The sequence below is a fragment of the Phacochoerus africanus genome, chromosome 5 (genome assembly GCF_016906955.1).
Source record: "Phacochoerus africanus isolate WHEZ1 chromosome 5, ROS_Pafr_v1, whole genome shotgun sequence".
In the NCBI taxonomy this organism is placed as follows: Eukaryota; Metazoa; Chordata; class Mammalia; order Artiodactyla; family Suidae; genus Phacochoerus; species Phacochoerus africanus.
In genome coordinates, this window is record NC_062548.1 from 33,151,160 (window position 1) to 33,170,130 (window position 18,971).

General features: G+C 50.4%; 1 protein-coding gene and 1 long non-coding RNA gene across 2 annotated transcripts; one reads left to right on the forward strand and one right to left on the reverse strand.

Moving 5' to 3' along the window:
* Positions 1–710: 710 nt before the first annotated feature.
* On the reverse strand, positions 711–13,659 carry LOC125128408 (bifunctional apoptosis regulator-like). The gene is made up of 7 exons (XM_047782763.1): positions 13,606–13,659; positions 13,335–13,530; positions 13,113–13,202; positions 11,825–11,907; positions 6,928–7,101; positions 4,375–4,577; positions 711–2,156 (listed from the first exon to the last, which is right to left on the reverse strand). The coding sequence occupies exons 1-7, from the start codon at positions 13,657–13,659 to the stop codon at positions 1,964–1,966; spliced, it is 993 nt and encodes a 330-aa protein (XP_047638719.1). The 3' UTR covers positions 711–1,963.
* Positions 13,660–14,181: 522 nt separating this feature from the next.
* Positions 14,182–17,959, forward strand: LOC125127442 (uncharacterized). Its single transcript, XR_007134930.1, has 3 exons — positions 14,182–14,703; positions 17,105–17,188; positions 17,550–17,959. It is a non-coding gene; the product is annotated as an uncharacterized LOC125127442 (long non-coding RNA).
* Positions 17,960–18,971: the final 1,012 nt, after the last annotated feature.

Genomic DNA, 18,971 nt, shown 5'->3' on the forward strand with positions numbered 1-18,971 from the left:
GCATCAAAGGGTCTGAATATCTTAAGTCGACATTCCATTCCCAATCGGACGGACGCACCCAAGCCTGCTCAGAACGAGGGGCCGAGGGGCCGGAGGGAGGAGGGGCGGCCAGTGGCCCTCACTCTCCAGGCCTGTTCCCTGTGCAGGTGATAAGCAGGGAGTGTCTAGCCCCGCCTGTTTGCTCCAGGCCAAGCTGGCTTTGCGCTGCTCCTCCCCAAAGCTTATGTGGGTATTACTCATCTTGGCAGCATGACATGGGGAGCGGGTGGGAGCAATGTGAAGAGGCCAACAGGTGCAGGTGGGGAGCCCTGGATCGGGAGTCTGGCCCGGGCCCAGGTCCACCAGCGCCACCTGGCCTCCATCTCTTCATCGAAGAAGGAGACAGTCCTGCAGGGCCAGGGAGGCGCAGATGCTGCAGGGTCTGTCAGGGTGACTGGAGGGTTAGAGGGTGAAAAAGGTCAAGTCGGGCAGCCTTGGGCCAGATGAGCAATCAAAGGAGGGAGAAAAACATTCCCCCTCCTTTCACTCAAGCCACCCTGGGTGGCTCCTCAGCCCAAGGTCTGCATCAGGCTGGGGGACTTAATTGTGACTAGCTGGTTGTCCTGGGTGGTGCAGCTTTTCTTTATCTTTCCTAAACAGTTACTTTTTCTCTCTAGAGAAATTTTATATGTATATATATATATATATATATATATATATATATGTATATATATATATATATAAAACCTTTATTTTAGTTTCAGGTAATTTCTTCAAACTTTCAGATGTAAAGGTGGGGTGGAATCGTCAAAGATACAAAGGGTTAATGAATAGTTCATGGAGTCACCAAAAAACACTTTGGATGCAAGCTCATCTCTGCAGGGCCAGTCTTCAGATGTATCACAATTCACACCTGCTGTTGTCACACTGGAAGGAAGTCAACAGCCATAGTTCCTCTCGTATCTACAATTACAGCACTTGGTGTAGTTATACTTGTTGTTTGGCATATCAGAATAGGATAATAAAGATTATACAGTGTGAGGTCAATGTACAAAACGTTTCCTTAAACAAATGGACTAGCCTGGATTTTTAGACTGAATCCTTAAAAACTAAACGCAGGAGTTCCTTTATGGCACAACAGGTGAAGGATCCAGCATCGTCACTGCAGGGGCCTGGGTGCCTGCCACGGCGCAGGTTTGATCCCTGGCCTGGGAACTTCCGCCTGATGTGGGTGTGGACAAAAAAAAAAAAAAAAATCAAAAAGCAAAACAACAAGCAACCCCGTAAAACAACAACTTTGGGTAGCCCTGAGGCACTTCAGCCTGATGTGAACTGCTCTCCATTAGCTGCCTGTCATCCCACTCAATCCCTTCTGAGACAGGGTTCCTGACTTTCTACGATTACAAGCAGCAAGCAGGGATGACAAGTGGAGCCGTCATCCTCGTCTCAAACAGAATCCTTTTTCAGGTTTCCCCCTGAGACCTCCTAGCCATCTTCAGTGAGACAGGATTGTTGACCGGATTTTGGTTTTTCCTCTGAACGTTTTATGTGCGACTGCCTATGCCTATGATAAAACCTCCTGTTTTCCTAAACTTGACCTAGAGGACAGGCTGGCCCTGGGCTTGGTCTCAGGGCTCCGATGTGCCCCAGGAGCCTTTTGCCCATCACAGTTTAGGGCAAGGGGGGTGCGACCCAGTCCGGGTCCTCCCGGGTCCTTGCCAGCTGTCGTGGGCTGCGCCTCCCGAGTCCCTGCGAGGAGGGCGGCTGGGTGGGAGGTGCTGCTGCCATGTCGGCCACTCTCTGGGCCGCCGATCGTTGCTGCCACAGGCAGAGGGAGAGAGGGGCGGCTGCAGCCTCTGACAGACCAAGCAGCACCTCGTGTCCTCGGGGCAGAACGGAGGAAGCCCGCTCTCTCCCGCGCCTGAGCATCCGAGCTGGGCCGGCGGGGAGGCGGAAGAGTCCCTCGGAGCCCGGGCAGCGGTGGTCACAACACCTGGGTTTCCAGCCGTCGGACCTCCTTGACCACAAGATCAATGTTAATAATTGGGTTAAAGTACAGGGCCCAGTAAAAGAGACAGTTGCACACAAACTGAGGGATGAGGGGCCAGAACATGGCCACAAAAAGCCCCTGTGTGGACACTTTCCAGAAATGGCTCCACATCCTCTGAGGCACAGTCCTGGAAAAGGAAGAGACGCGTCTGAGGTGGGGTTGGGGCTGCCTTTCTCACGACGGCGACGGCGCTGCGCTGCTCGGGCCCCGGGCCCTTCCCAGAGTCCGGACACCCCCCCCCTTCACCTCCAGGGTGCAGCCCGCGGGGTGCGTCCTCAGGGCCCTGGCGCCCGGTCGCCACCCTGGGCCCCACGGGCGAGGAGGCCTCTCGAGGAGGGCACAGCCCCCACGCCACCCGCGGCATCACCGGCACATTTAACATAAGAGTTTCTCTGCTGGGCTGTCGGCCTTCGGAGGACACACTGTCTTCTTTTTTGTCTTTTTGCCTTTTCTAGGCCGCTCTCACTGCACATGTAGCCGATGGCCTACACCACAGCCCCAGCAACATGGGATCCGAGATGCACTGCGACCTACACCACAGCTCACGGCAACGCCGGATCCTTAACCCACTGAGCAAGGCCAGGGATTGAACCGGCAACCTCATGGTTCTTAGTTGGATTCGTTAACCACTGCGCCACGACGGGAACTCCACAGACTGTCTCTTTACCAGAAGATCTGCGGTGTCCAGCCACGAACCAGGGCCAGAGCAGGGGCTCCGTGAACGGTGCATGAGTAAGTGAGTTCACAGAAGTGAAACAGATGAGGGAGCTTCTTGCTGGGTTCTGAGAACCACCCATAGGGCTGCGCCTGACGCATGAGGCCAAGGGCCCTTCAGGCCTCGGGCTGCTTCGGGCCAAAAGGATGCTGGCGTGGTGACGTGTTACTTCTGCCTGCCTGACGGCCATCCCTGTCTTCTGGAAGCACCTTCTGAGTTTCCCTTTGGGGAGCCTCCCTCCCCTCTGCTCCTTTTTTTTTTTTTTTTGTCTTTTTGCTATTTCTTTGGGCCGCTCCTGCGGCATATGGAGGTTCCCAGGCTAGGGGTCAATCAGAGTTGTAGCTGCCAGCCTACGCTGGAGCCACAGCAACGCGGGATCCGAGCCACGTGCCGGATCGTTAACCCACAGAGCAAGGGGAGGGATCGAACCCACAACCTCATGGTTCCTAGTTGGATTCGTTAACCACTGCGCCACGACGGGAACTCCTCCCCCTCTGCTCCTTCATGTGGCCTCAGGGGGCTGACACCCGCCCCAGGTTGGGGGTGAGTGCGCACCCAAGCCTGGCGAGGCCCCAGACCCCTGCACGTGGGATGGGTTCGGGGGGGGGGGGGGCATGACCCTGGCTGGACCAAGCACAGCCAAGGCCTGAACGCTGGGCTTTTCCTAAGTGCTCCGGGGATTGAAGGGCTCTCTTTCCTCCTGGGCTGCTGAGCTGCACACCTGCACCTGCAGCAACCCAGGGCCCCCACGCAAAGAACCTGCCAAACAGCAGGTGCAGGAAAGCACAGAGCTGTGACAGGGACAGGCAGTGTGTGGCCCTGATGACACCATTTGGGTCTCTGGGTACCTCCCGTGGTAGGAAAGCCAACTGAGGTTTCTGTCACTTGCGACCAAGAGTTCTGACTCGGGAGCTGTCCCGTTCGGCTCTCTCATCTTACACGTTAACCCAGAGAGATGGGCACTGTCCCAGGTGGCGACAGAGCAGGGGGAGCACTCAGGCCCACAGAGCTCCCCGTCAGACCTCTTTCCGCTCTGCCACACAGCGGCCTTCCGTAAAATACCTTCTCCCCCCCCCGGTTTAGTCCTCAGTCATCAAACTCCTCCACGCACACCCGCCGCCAGGAGTTAGCTGGGATAGCGTGTGGGGGAAAGGGCCTCGGAGCCGCCCCTCACCAATGAGCACTGTGGAGTTCCCGTCACCGCTCAGCAGTAACACACCCAACCAGTGTCCACGAGGACACGGGTTCGATCCCTGGCCTCGCTCAGTGGGTTAAGGATCCACTGTTGCTGTGAGCTGTGGTGTAGGTCACAGATGCGGCTTGGATCCTGCGTTGCTGTGGCTGTGTGTAGGCCGGCGGCTGCGGCTCTGATTCAACCCTACCCCTAGCCTGCGAACTTGCATATGCCGTGGATGTGGCCCTAAAAAGACAAGACAAACCAACAAAATCGATAAGCACCTCGAGAGCCGCCCTGCCCCCGACACAAAGTCATCCTTCTGTTCCTGCTTCAGCCGTGTTTCTAAAGCAGAGCCCCAGTGTGAACCCCACGTCTTGGGGGGCGTCACTCCACCTGCTATTTCCTTCCCAGTCTCTGCTGCCCCAACCACCTCCAACATAAAAACACACTTACTTCAGTTCACTTCTTGACCAGATCCTCCAAAAGGAGAATAATTCCAGAACTGAGAGTAACATGGCATTGACGATAAGAAACCGTGACGTCCAGTAATGGACCTCCAGCCAGTCCCAAGCAAATTCGGCAATCAGCTGGTACGGAAGGAAGGAGTATTTCACCAGGAATTCTCTCCACTGCTTCCACGTGGGTTCCCTCAGATCCTTTCCAAGTAACGCACAGGTAAATACAAACAAAAAAAGATGTTCACAAAAAAGCATGAGGACTGACTTTTACACAAAATACTGTGGTTATCACTGTATTACATTTATTAAAACACACACACACATCCAACAGTCTAAAATGAGATTTCTATTCATCAATTCAGTTTGTCTTTTTTTTTTTTTTTTAAGGGCCGCACCAGCAGCGAATGGAAGTTCCCAAGCTAGGGGTGGAATTAGAGCTGCAGCTGCCAGCCCACACCCCAGCAACACCATAGCCGAGCTGTATCTGCAACCTACACCACAGCTCACAGCTGGATCCTTAACCCACTGAGCAAGGCCAGGGATCAAACCTGCATCCTCATGGATACTAGTCAGATTTGTTTCCACTGAGCCATGACAGGAACTCCCATCAATTCACTTTGTAATAATTAATCTTACATTGGATAAATGTTACCAAAGAGGTTGAACTGAGATGCTTGTTACATAATTGTGGGAACTCAGAATTAAAACAAACAAACAAACAAAGAAACCAAGCCCAAGTTATTAATAATGAGCTTAAAACTAATCAAAATTAACCGTTTTCAAGATTTCTTCATCACATAAAACATTTTCCCAAATCAGCATCTCATCGGTGATGAGTAGAATGGTAACAGGTCCTGGCAAAACATACATCTTTAAAAGGTGCTTATGCAGAAAATAAAAACCTTTAATTACAGGTATCAGCAGGTAATGTGTAAAAGGGTATTTAGACAACTCATCGGCAGCCAGAGGCTAATGAAAGCTGCCCGGGAATATGCACGTGGACACTGAGAATCCCCAGAAAAAAGCTCGCCTGGGGAGCAGGCAGGGGTGGATGGAGCTTGTGAAAACGGAAAAGGCCAGGGCAGCTCCGTGCTCCCAGGCCTGCAGAGGCAGGTGACAGCTGACCACTGGAGAATTAGAGAAACACAGTGCAGAGGGGCTAATCCGTAGGCTTTAAACTACGTCCAGGGCTGAGGTCAGCTAGGCAGGCAAAGGTCTTTGGGGAGTTCCCGCTGTGGCTCTGTGGAAACGAATCTGACTAGTATCCATGAGGACACGGCTTTGATCCCTGGCCTCGATCAGTGGGTTAAGGATCTGGCATTGCTGTGAGCTGGGATGTAGGTCACAGACGTGGCTCAGATCTGGTGTGGCTATGGCTGTGGTTGGCAGCTGCAGCTCCAACTCAACCCCTAGCCTGGGAACTTCCATATGACGCGGGTGCGGTCCTAAAAAGGAAAGAAAAGGGCGGGGGAAGGTGGTCTTTGGTGGACTTCCCCGTGTGGCTCAGCAGAAATAAATCTAACTAGTATCCATGAGGATGCAGGTTCCATCCCTGGCCTTGCTCAGTGGGTTAGGGATCTGGCGTTGCCATGAGCTGTGGTGTAGGTTGCAGATTCGGCTTGGATGTGGAGTTGTTGTGGCTGTGGTGCAGGCTGGCAGCTACAGCTCTGATTCAATCCCTAGCCTGGGAACCTCCATATGCCCAGGGTGCAGCCCTAAAAGGACAAAAAAAAAAAAAAAAAAAGGATCTTTGGAGACTTAGGAATTGGGTTTCAACATTTATGTGGATCATATGATGATTCCCATATCTATGTGACTTTTGATAGAAAAGGACCCGAAGGCTTGCCCCAAAAGTACCAACGCAGAGGACCTTGCCCCCTAATGACCAACTAGACACACAGAACCACCCCCAGTCAATGGGCTCCACCGACGACTGCAGCCCAGGTGGGCATCTGTCCCTGCCAAGGGCCCTGTGCCAGCTGATGCGAGGACTCCCATCTGTGAGGATGGATGCTGATCCTGCCTCATGGTAGGACAAATAACCATCCTTTGGGGACCCTGTGAAGGGACACATCACCACGCTGGAGGGCCCAAAACCCTAAACCTCAGGCAGTCTGGACCTGTGCTCTCTTTGCTTTTTGTTTTGGCCTCCCCAGCAGCACGTGGAAGTTCCCAGACCAAGAACTGTACCAGCGCCACAACAGCGACCTAAGCCACTGCAGGGACGATGTCCTGTCCTTAACCTGCTGTGCCAGCAGGGAACTCCTAAACTGCGTTCTCTTATAACAGAGGCAGTGCTGGGTTTTGTTGCCTAAATATTTCAAGCCCGGAGGGTAATCTCTCTAGCTATGCAACGCAGCAAACAAAACGGGCCTTCGGGAGTGGAGGGGTTCCTGCTGGATTTTCTTTTGTGGGGTTTCTCCCAGAACAACTCGAATGAAGGCTCCTGTTGTCGGCTCTTCCCCGACAGGCTCCGGCTGCGTCTCCAACTCCCCCCTGAGCCGAGGGACGGCAGCGAGACCCGGCCCAGGGCCCTCTGCAGACCCACCAGCAGCCTGGTGATGATGTCCTCGCTGGAGCCGCCTTCCTGCAGAGGGCAGATGGTGTGGATGAAGGGCAGGAAGGTGTCCGTGTAGTCGAACAGGTAGAGGTACAGCAGGCCGAGCCTGGGGGAGCTCTTGAGGGCGTAGAGCAGGAACAGCGACCTGCTGGGGTTCACGGCCTGCGGTGGACGAGAGGGGGGGACTCACCCCCCCGCCTCGCTCCTTCCGGTCTCCCGCCCCTGCCACGCGCTTCGCCCTAACACCGAATGAATGAGTGAGTGAATGAATGAATGAGAAGAAGAGGCCCAGGGATCCACGTGGCGGGCTGCATCATCTGAAGAGCCAGGGTCTCTCCACGCTGGGGAGGGAGGCGGGATGAGAAGCAGGCTCCTAGACACTGTGAGAAGAGCACAATCTTTGGGGAAAGTAATGGGTGGGCATCACTTAATAAAGACGATCTGAAATTCGGAAGGCCTCATGCACATTTCGAGTGCTGCACTGTGTACAGCAGAGAAGATGGACGGTCGGGGACCTCAGTCCTGAAGTGACATCGGTGTTTAGCCCAGAATTCACACAGCCATTGAGGAATGCACAGAAGGGGCTTTCGAGCTCACATTACAATGATAGGTGAAAAACAGATTCAAAGACACACAGCTGTCCCATCTCAACAGGGTCAGGGCTCTGGAAGCAGGGCCTGCCTGGTTCAGGACTGAGATCCCCTTTCTAAGGGAGCGCTTGGCTCATAACAGCTGTCAGTATCTATCTGTGGTACGAATACATAAAAAAAGGGCTGGAGGAGTTCCCGTTGTGGCTCAGTGGTAAGGAACCTAACTAGTATCCATGAGGATTGATACCTGGCCTCATTCAGTGGGTTGGGGATCTGGCGCTGCCGTGAGCTGTGGTGCAGGTCGCAGACATGGCTCAGATCTGGCGTTGCTGTGGCTATGGTGGCTATGGTGTAGGCCCATGGCTGCAGCTCCAATTTGACTCCTAGCTTGGGAACGTCCATGTCCCAGGTGTGGCCCTAAAAAGACAAAAAAAAAAAAAAGAGAAAAGGGCTGGATACGTTCACTATCTGGATTTTGTGGTGATGGTTTCACAGGTGTGTACAGAATGTTGAAACGTGTCAAACTGTACACCTTAAATATGTGCATGTCAATTATGTCTCAGTAAAACTGTTAAAACATATCCAACTTACTTGATGCTATTAATGGCTTGCTACTAAAGATTTTAAAATATGGCAAAGGTTACATCTAAGAAGAAAGATCTTTGGAGTTCCCCAGTGGCCTAGCACCTAGCAGTTAAGGATGCAGCATCATCACTGCAGTGGCTCGGGTTCGATCCTTGGCCTGGGAATTTGTGCATGCCGCAGGGGTGGACAAAAAAAAAAAAAGAAAGAAGAGAGATCTTCAGAAATGAATACAAAAATTGTGTATCAACTCTACTTCAATACAATAAATAAAAAAAAAAAAAGAGAGAGTGCTTCTCCTTAGAGTTTCACACTGAAGAGCTTAGGGTAAAATAATTCAGTGTTGGATGTGCCTCACATACAGACCCAGGACTGGGTGTGGGGAGTGGGTGGAGGGGACAGATGAAGGGAGGGGGGCCGTGAGCTGGTGCTCGATGAAGCTGGGAATTCTCTTCCCTCTGTTTTTGTATGTACCTAACATTTTCTACATTTAAAGATTTTTTTTTTTTTTTTTTGTCTTTTTGCTATTTCATGGGCCGCTCCCGCGGCATATGGAGGTTCCCAGGCTAGGGGTCAAATCAGAGCTGTAGCCACCAGCCTACACCAGAGCCACAGCAACGTGGGACCCGAGCCGCGTCTGCGACCTACACCACAGCTCACGGCAACGCCGGATCGTTAACCCACTGAGCAAGGCCAGGGACCGAACCCGCAACCTCATGGTTCCTAGTCGGATTCATTAACCACTGCGCCACGACAGGAACTCCTAAAGATTTTTTTTTTTAAAGGTTCCACTTGTGAAATGGCTTGGTACTAGGTCCCGGGCAGGCAAGGTACAAGAGTAACTTGACTATCTTGTCACGTGAGAAACGAAAGTGTCAAAGACGAATGAGGTCAGGTTAAAAGGACCCTTAGCAAGTATACTGCACCTCGGCTCAAAAGTTAAATTTAAAAAATGGACTCAGAAAATAATGTGAGGTGACTCCTACTCCAAAAAGATGGGACAACGTGAGCATCAATTAGAATAACTACTGAGGCGTTCCGGTCGTGGCGCAGTGGTTAACGAATCCGACTAGGAAGCATGAGGTTGCGGGTTCCGTCCCTGCCCTTGCTCAGTGGGTTAACGATCCGGCGTTGCTGTGAGCTGTGGTGTAGGTCGCAGATGCTGCTCGGATCCCGCGTTGCTCTGGCTCTGGCGTAGGCCGGTGGCTCCAGCTCCGATTCGACCCCTAGCCTGGGAACCTCCATATGCCACAGGAGCAGCTCTAGAAATAGCAAAAAAAAAAACAAAGACAAAAATAAATAAATAAATAAACAACAACAACAACAAAAAACTACTGAAATGGGGAGTTCCGGTTGTGGCGCAGTGGTTAACAAATCCAACGAGGAACCACGAGGTTGCGGGTTCGATCCCTGCCCTTGCTCAGTGGGTTGACGATCTGGTGTTGCCATGAGCTGTGCTGTAGGTCGCAGATGCGGCTGGGATCCCGCGTTCCTGTGGCTCTGGCGAAGGCTGGCGGCTACAGCTCAGATTCGACCCCTAGCCTGGGAACCTCCATATGCCACGGGAGCGGCCCAGGAAATGACAAAAAGACCAAAAAAAAAAAAAAGAGTAACTACTGAAATGTATTCAAACACAACGAGAATGTTAAAATCATCAGTTAATGATAATCCTAAAGAAAGAAACTGGTCCCCCTTCTTTTTCTTTTTTTTGCTTTTTAGGGCCACATTTGCATAATATGGAAGTTCCCAGGCTAGGGGTTGAATCTGAGCTGTAGCTGCCGGCCTACACCACAGCCACAGCAACGCAGGATCCGAGCCAAGCCGTGTCTGCGACCCATACCACAGCTCGCGGCAATGCCAGATCCTTAACCCGTTGAGTGAGGCCAGGGATTGAACCAACATCCTCACGGATCCTAGTAGGGTTTGTTTCCACAGAGGCACAACAGGAACTCCTGAAGTTGGTCACTTTTGGAGGAAAATAAGAAGCAAATCATTACTCTAGAACAGGTAAGTTCAAGGAAAAGAATCAAGCATGTATCCTGCCTTTGCGGTATAAACTTGACTTAGTATAATCAAAATGGTTGATGGCAGTAATTTTCCTTTTGTTTTAAAGATGTATTTCAGGAGTTCCCATCGTGGTGCAGTGGTTAATGAATCCGACTAGGAACGATGAGGTTGCGGGTTTGGTCCCTGGCCTTGCTCAGTGGGTTAAGGATCCGGCGTTGCCTTCAGCTGTGGTGTGGGTTGCAGACACGGCTCGGATCCCGAGTTGCTGTGGCTCTGGTGTAGGCTGGCAGCTACAGCTCCGATTCGACCCCTAGCCTGGGAACCTCCATGTGCCGTGGGAGTGGCCCTAGAAAAAGCAAAAAAAAAAAAAAAAAGATGTATTTCAGCGAACAAATGAAGAAATGAAAGAGTTACAGTATCACCATTTGGCAGCCCCTAATGAACTTAAGGGATCTAAACAATCAAAGACCACGGGACATCACGAGCCTCTGGGTGGAAGACAATGCCACCATGAATGAAGCAGTCTTGCCAAAACACCAAACCTAAACCAAACCAAGCGTCTACACAGATCTACCAGATTACAGCATACGCAGGGGAGGAAGGGACCTGCCAGAGACCATCGGCCAAGGTCAAGACATCGGAAAACCACAGGAGAAAATAATTTGGTTTCCTCAAGAAAAGAGAGAGAGGGACAATCTCCAGACTGAAAGAGACTTAAACAACATGACACCCACAAACAACCCGATTACAAAGTGGTCAGTGGACCTGAACAGACATCTTCCCAAAGAAGACACACAGATAGCCGCCAGGCATGTGAGAAGATGCTCAACATCGTTAGACATCAGAGACATAAAAAGCAAAACCATGAGGAGTGTATCACCTCGCACCTGTCAGAACGGCCATCAGCAAAAGGACCACAAGTAACAAGTGCTGACAAGGATGCAGGGAAAAGGGAACCCTGGTACCCTGTTGGTAGGAATGTGAGTGGGTGCAGCTGGGGTGGAAAACAGGATGGAGGTTTCTCAAACAACTAAAAATAGAACACCATGTGATCCAGCCATTCCACTCTTGGGAATGTATCCAACGAAAACACTAATTCAGGAAGATACATTAGGCCATCAGGAGGAGTTGTTTTGGAGTAGTGATTAAATAAAAATACATGTAGATTCCTTATCTGTTCCCTTTTATCAGAAAATGCAAACCCACTTTCACAGGGATTCCTCCTTAAAAGCACCCCGAGGGCTGGCAGATGGTGCCTAGTGGGTGGGCACAGGCACTGCAGCGGAGCAGAGGTGGATGTGCTCTGGTGGGCAAGTGGGTAATATGTCGTTGTAAAGGTTTATTCTCTTCCTCTCAGCAATTCTAGTTTTAGGAATCTAGCCTCTGCAAGGAAGATAGTTATGCAAAGATACACTGTATTAACTAGGCACAGAATTGTTTTTTTAAACAAACCATGACTGGGGCAAGGTGGGAGGTGGTGCTACTTCTTACAAAAGCGGGAGCATTTTGCTTCGTCAATGGAAAAGTGTTTTTTGTTTCTTGGTTTTTTTTTTAGGGCGGCACCCACGGCATATGGAGGTTCCCAGGCTAGGGGGTGAATTGGAGCTGCAGCTGCCGGCCTGCACCACAGCCACAGCAATGCAGGATCCCATCCTTCACAGCTCCTTTGTGAAGCCAGGAATATGTATCCACAGCTACTGCCTGACCTTTATACTTCCCCACGTGGACAGGTTCAGAAGCTTCTTCCATAAACTGCAGTAATCCTTGGATCCCCAGAGTGCCACGTTAACTACAGGATGTGAAAAGAGAAAGGGAAAGCAGCAATATCTAAGGCAAATTATATTTACCCCCAAATTTTTGAAAAATAAAGAGAGCTTGGAAACTGAAACAGCAGCTGCTGTTGTTTAGATATTTGAGAATCAATGCACTTTATTTTATTTTACTTTATTTTATTTTGCTTTTTAGGCCCCGTGATCAAACCCATGCCACAGCAGTGACCTTGGCGGCTGCAGTGACGACACCGGATCCTTGACCTGGTGCGCCACAGGAGAACTCCATGAGCTATCCTTTTTTCAGGCCTGAAAATTTACTACTATCGGAATGCTTTATTCCAAGTAATGACCATTCTGTGAATCAGCAGTGGTGGTGCCCGGAGGCACCTCCATCAGACTCTGCCAGCTCCAGGCAAAATAATATGAAACTGTGCCTGCTGTGAAAAAAACAGCTGCACGATAAATGCTTTAATTCCTCACCCACTTCCATCAAGGTTGTAGCACCAAGCCCATTCCACACAGAAACCTGAAGATGCCACATTCCTTCCCCACCCCCAACTCCCCATAATAAAAAACAAAAGCAGGAGAATTCCCATCCTGGTGCAGCAGAAATGAATCCAAGTAGGATTCATGAGGACACGGGTTCAATCCCTGGCCTCGCTCAGTGGGTCGGGGATCCAGCGTTGCCGTGAGCTGCGACGTAGGTGGCAGAATCGACTTGGATCTGGCATTGCCGTGACAGTGGCACAGGCCAGCAGCTGCAGCTCTGATTCGATTCCTGGCCTGGGAACTGCCATAAGCTGCAGGTGCTGCCCTAAAAAGCAAAAAAAAAAAAAAAAAAAAAAGAGAGAGAGAGAGAGAGAAAGTGGTAGACACTGAGTATTTCTTAACATAACTCTCTCCTATCAGACATTAAGTTTGGAAGGAAAGGAAGGAAGTACCCACAGCTTCAGATATCAGACCTTACCCTGTTGATACAGTCTAATCCAGGAGTAACTTTCAGTTCCTCTGCAGCTTCTCAATTCCACTCCTAGTGACGAGACTTCACTAGTTGTGGAGTGAGATGGGAATTCTGAATTTTAAACACAGGCAATTTGGATGCAGGCGGTCCTCAAGCCACAGCCTGGGGAAAAGCTATTAGCTTCCTACCACTCAGATGTTCCTAAAAAGTTTTCTTTCACTCTGAGGAAAACTGAAATAGTAAATATTTCGTGAAGCTTACATGTTTTTTCTAAGTGGGGTAAATATTCTCCAGTATGTGTTTCTTCTTCAGCACAATGAGGAGAGACGAGGGAGGGAGGCACAAAGCATCCTCAAGAGACGGTCCCAGGACAGGTAGTAGTGATGTCACCGCTCCATCCAGTCTCACAGGGACTGGCAGGTCGGCCCAGAAGCCGGTTCCAGGAGTTCCTGTGATCTGCGCAAAGTTAAGAAAACAATGTACTTGTCAACACTTGGAAACTGGGAGTTTGAGCATAAAACCGGCCGGTCAGCTTTTGCAGAAAAACAAGAGGACCCGCCCTCAGTCGGCCAAACCGCACTCCCAGGCCAGGTGAGCCCGCTCCACCGGTCCATACTTTCCTGCACCAGGAGCTCCGCTCGCCCGCTCGCGGGTGCTTCGCCAGCCGCCCCCAGGGCCACTGCAGGGTCTGGCGCGCCTCAGACCATCCCTCTCCCACCCTAAGATCCTAGATCCCCAGAGCTGGAGCGGGTACCAGTAGGCAGACACCACGGGCCGCCCCCACCCCTCGCTTCCCGGGAAAGGCCATCCGTCCAGCTGAGCGCAACCGGATGGGGGCCCCGAAGCCTGTCTGCATGGTCCCCACTCACGTGGTCCGGTACAGGGGAGACTGTGGCACGGAAGTCGAGGAACAGGCAAGCAGCGCAGCGCTCATAGCAGCACAGACCGCCGCCGGACCTTTCAATTTGCGCGGTAGGGGCGGGGGAGGGGGGGCGGCGCCCAGAGGAAGTGACGTCACAACCTCGCGCCGCCGGCACCGCCTCCCAGCACCTCCCGCTCCCGGCCTGGACCGTGACCTAGACGCTGCTTTTCTGCTGGCCGGGTCCGCTGACCATGGAGCCCTGGGCTTCTTTGTGGAGGGGTGAGAACAGAGCTGGCTCTGCTGCCACCGGGGCGCGGCACTTGGAAAGTGCTTTTAAGTTCCTGTCTCCGGGAGTCGTGAATCTGTCCGGACTGCAGCCTGAGCTCCTGGCGCTTAAGCGCTAGGAGCGCCGCCGCCGCCGCCGCCGCCGCCGCCGCCGCCGCCGCCGCCGCCGCCGCCGCCGCCGCCGCCGCCGCCGCCGCCGCCGCCGCCGCCGCCGCCGCGTGTTTGGCTTGCGGTTTCTAAACCTAGAAAGATCCCTGACTGGAGTTGTCCCTAGCCCTTGGGTTGTGCTGCTCCCCCGCCTTCTGACAGGCAGCTGCAGGTGGGCTGCTCGGACACAAACTGCAGCTTAGGTACACGGTCCTTGGAGTTTCCCTGCAGCCTTTTGGAAAGGGAAGGAGCACTTACTAAATTCACTGGGAAGTGACAGAGAGCCTTTCCTTGGCCAGGTTGGACAGGTGCTTCTGCCCTCTTCTCAACTAGTTCTCAACCTTGGCCTCTAAAGACTTAGGCACTAAGATGGTTTTGAACATCACGTCGGCGTCGCTAGGATGACTCCAGCTCCACTTAGAATGCCTGCCTGACAAAGCTCAAGGTGCCGGGGGAATCTAGCATTTGTTCAGCCAACGCCAGAAGAGAGTCTCTGCTCCTCAATGTCTCTAGGAGAAGAGGAGCATAACTTCCAGAAACTCTGCTTAATGTCCCCAGGTGAGTCTCCAGCTTTCCCTTCCCGATTTTTAAAAAATTCTCACTACCTGCATCTATTGAGCCACCACACCCCCCCACCCACACCCACCCATTCCCTCTTTAAACTGCCCAGCCACTTCTGTACAAATCCAGGGTGAGTCATTTCATGCTTGCCACGTCCCTGTTTCCGTATATTGTTGACGAAAATCTGCCGTGATCACTTTACCTAGTGTCCAGCTTAATCTCTGGCAGAAGCCTGGGAAAACTTTATAGCCAGTCATGAAAATGGACCTATGGTGCATACACTTTAAAGATTTTTCTGACTTTGGAGGCCACTTGGGGGGAAGCGTCTAGTCCTCATAACACTCTAAACCTGGTTGCTGTCTTCTTAGGAGTATTGTAGTTAAGGAAATAAATGAGGAAGTTCCTGTTGTCGATGCGTTGATTGTGGCACATCAGAAATGATTCCAATACGATTCCCACGAGTAGTATCCGTGATGATGAGTGTTCGATCCCTGGCCTCAGTGGGTTGGGGAATCCTGTGTTGCCTTGAGCTGTGGTGTCGTTCTCAGATGAGGCTTAGATCCCAGGTTGCTGTGACTGTGGTGTAGACCCACAGCTGTAGCTCCGATTGTGCCCCTAGCCTGGGATTTTCTGTATGCTGCAGGTGCAGCCCTAAAAAGCAAAAAGCAAAAAAAAAAAAAAAAAAAACTGGGATGAAGTTTAGTCAGGTCAGACCACAGAGTATATTCTGGGTCCAGAGATGAGCTGGAATGAAAATTCAGACTCAATTTAAGGAGTTAAAGGGGAAGAAGGGAGCACATTTTAAAAAATACTTCTTGTTTGACTGCCTCCTCTGCATGTTTCTCTCATGCTTTTAACGTGTTTTCATGATCAGTCTATCATGTCAACACATTACGTTCTAAATTGTTGGAAAGATGCCACTGGCGGGGGTGGGGTGGGGGTGGGATGTGCATAGTAGGAGCAGTGGGGGCTTGTCTTAATTGCTGAGCCCAGGAGAGGAGGTGAGAAAAGTTGTCTTGCCATGGGGTTCCACCAGCTCTACTGTGGTAGACCTCACCCTGTTCCTGCATGGAGCTGACTGTAGCAGACTGGGGGAGAGTTCCAAACTAGGCTGAAGAGGAACTTAAATGTGGGCAGGATTCCTTGTAGAGAAGTGTTCTTTTTCTTTCTTTTTTTCCTTCCCTTCTTTCTTTCTTTCTGGCCATGCCCGTGACACGAGGGAGTTCCCAGGCCAGCGATGGAACCCACGTCACAGCTGGGACAGTGCTGTGTCCTTAGTCTACTGAGCCCCAGAGGAACTCCTGTAGAAAAGTGTTTTCATAGTCAGTGGACTGACTACCCAGCTGTCAGTAACTGCTTCAGTGTCTGATCCCAGCAAGAGGATGCCACACATGGCGGGGGCGCGGAGGGGATCTTAGGAAGTAGCCCAGGTACCAAAAATATGTCCACTTCCATATACCTGGACAAAACAGTGATTCAGAGGGAGACATGCACCTTGATGTTCATGGTAGCCCTTTTCACAATAACCCACCCTTGGAAACGGCCTGTCCACAAACAGATGAATGGATAAAGAAAATGTACGTATACACACGTGCGCATACGCACGCGCGAATACTACGCAGCCAGGAGAACGAATGAATGAATGCCATTTGCAGCGACATGGATGGACCTAGAGATGAACATGCTCAGTGAATTATGTCAGAAAGACAACCATGTCATATCATGTATATGTGGAACCTAAAATATGGCACAAACGAACCTACCCACAACACAGAAACACAGATAGAGGATAGATTTTTGGTTGTCGAGGAGGAGGGAGGAAGAGGGTTGGACTGGGAGTTGGGGATAGTAGATGCAAACTATGACATTTAGAATAGATAGACAGCAAGGTCCTACTGTATAGAACAGGGAACTATATCCAGTTCCCTGGGATAGACCATAAAGAAAGGAAAATTTTTTTTGAGGAATGTATATATGTGACTGTCTCCGTCACTTTGCTGTATAACAGAAATGAGCCCGTTATAAATCAACTATAACTTTTTAATGTGAAAATAAAATTGCACTTTTGAAAAAGCGGAGATCTTCATGTTGAATACTTCCCATTAGTTTTGACTATCTTTTTGTGAATAAAAATTATGTCGAACTTTCAAAAATGAAATGTGCCCATGATATCACTACCATGGACAGTTATTGCAGCACAAACAGTGCATGTCTGTGTTACTATTTTGTCTCCAAAGATTCCAGACTGGATTCTTGGCTGCAGTGTTGAAAGAAAGAAAATAGCCGTTAACAATGATTTCCCAAACAGAATGCTTTCACTCTTTGGGAAGATAAAGCCCTTTGACTCAGTTCTTGAGGTCATGTACTAACATGCCTTTGGTGTGCCTGTTGGTCCTAGGTGGAGTGGGGAACACAGACCTGGTTCCTGTCTTCAAGCAACTCAGGATCTAATCTGCAGACAAGACAGGGATTCATCCAAAAGGTAAGTCACACATGATGGTGATGTGTTAGGAACTTCTGAAAGGAGTGGAGGAGCCCACAGAGTTCTCAGCGTAAGGCTCAGTTGTCTTCCCAGCTCTCTGAAGTCTTTCCTCCCAGCAGCCCAGACATCCTGTGATGACCTCTGCCCTGACCATTCTCATCCGCGTTCATTGGACTGTCCCCAGGTTTAGCCGATAAGAGCAAGATAGGCCCAGTTACACTGGCATTTCAGATAAACAACAGATGCATTTTCAGTATGAGGATGCCTCATGTGGTATTTGAGACCTACTCAAAAGTATTCCATGTTTCTCTGAAATGCAGATGGATATATACCGCATCTTTCTTGCTTCATCCTTCCGTAGATGCTGGGGTTGTTTTCCTGTCCTGGTGACTGTGACTCTGTTGTGAACATAGAGGTGCATGTGATCGTCAAGCGAGTGTTTTAGATAAATCGCCAGAAGTGGAATCGCTGGGTCCTACGGTAGTTCTGACTTTAATTTTTCGAGGAATCTCATGCTGTTTTCCACTGTGGCTGCACCAGTAATGTTCCTTTTTCTCCACATCCTCTCCAACGTTTGTTGCTTGTGTGTGTGTGTGTGTGTGTGTCTGTTTATATAGTAACCATTCTCTAAGGGATGAGGTGAAATATTACTGTGGTTTGGGTTTGTAGTTCCATTAGTGTGGTTGAACCTCTTTTCATATACCTGTTGGCCATTTTCTGTTTTCTTTGGGAAAACGTCTATTCAGATCCTAGGCCCGTGGTTTTTTTTTTTGTTTGATCGGTTGGTTTTTGTTTGTTTTATGCCACCCCCAAGGCATACAAGCTCCCAGTTTAGGGACGGAACCAGCAGCACCCCATGCCACTGTGGTGACAATGGCAGATCTTTAACCCGCTGAGCCACACTGGAATTCTCCTCTATTTTTGTACTGGGTTGCTTGGGGGTTTTTGATGTGGAGTCGAACGAGTTTGTTTTGTTGTTTTTAATGTATTTTGGCTCTTAACCCCTTATCGGCTGTACGATTAGTAAATACCTTCCCATAGAATAGGTTCCCTTTTCAGTTTGTTGAAGGTGTCTTTCACTGCAGAAACTTTTTAGTCTGATGTCATTCCACTTGTTTCATTTTCCCTCTCTGTCACTTGCCTTTGAAGTCAGATCCAAGCATAATCAGTGAGACAGATGTCCGTGTGCTTACCCCCATGTTTTCTCCTCGACATTGTGTGGTTTCAGTTCTTCCATCCGAGTCTTTAGTCCATTTTAATTTGGGGATGTGTGAGGTAGTGGTCTAGTTCCATTCCTTTGCGTGTGCCTATGCAGTTCTTCCAGCACCATTGATTGACAAAGCCGTCCTTTGTCCATTGGATCTCTCTGTTTCCTTTGTTGGAAAGGAATTTTCTGTGTCTGTGTTGGTTTTACTTCTGGGCTGTCAATGTTGTTTCACTGGTCTGTATGTTTGTTTTTGTGCCAGTCCTGATCTGTTTTGATATCTATAGCTTTGTGGTATAGTTTGAAATCAGGCAATGTAATCCTTCCAGCTTGGCTGCTCTTTCTCAAGGTGGTTGTAGCTAATGGGGCTCTATCGTGGTTCCATACCAATTTTAGAGTGTTTCGGAGTTCCCGTCGTGGCGCAGTGGTTAACAATCCGACTAGGAACCATGAGTTGCGGGTGGTCCCTGCCCTGCTCAGTGGGTTAAGATCCTGGTTGCCGGAGCTGTGGTGTAGGTGCAGATGGCTCGGATCCCCGTTGCTGTGGCTCTGGCGTAGGCCGGGGCTACAGCTCCGATT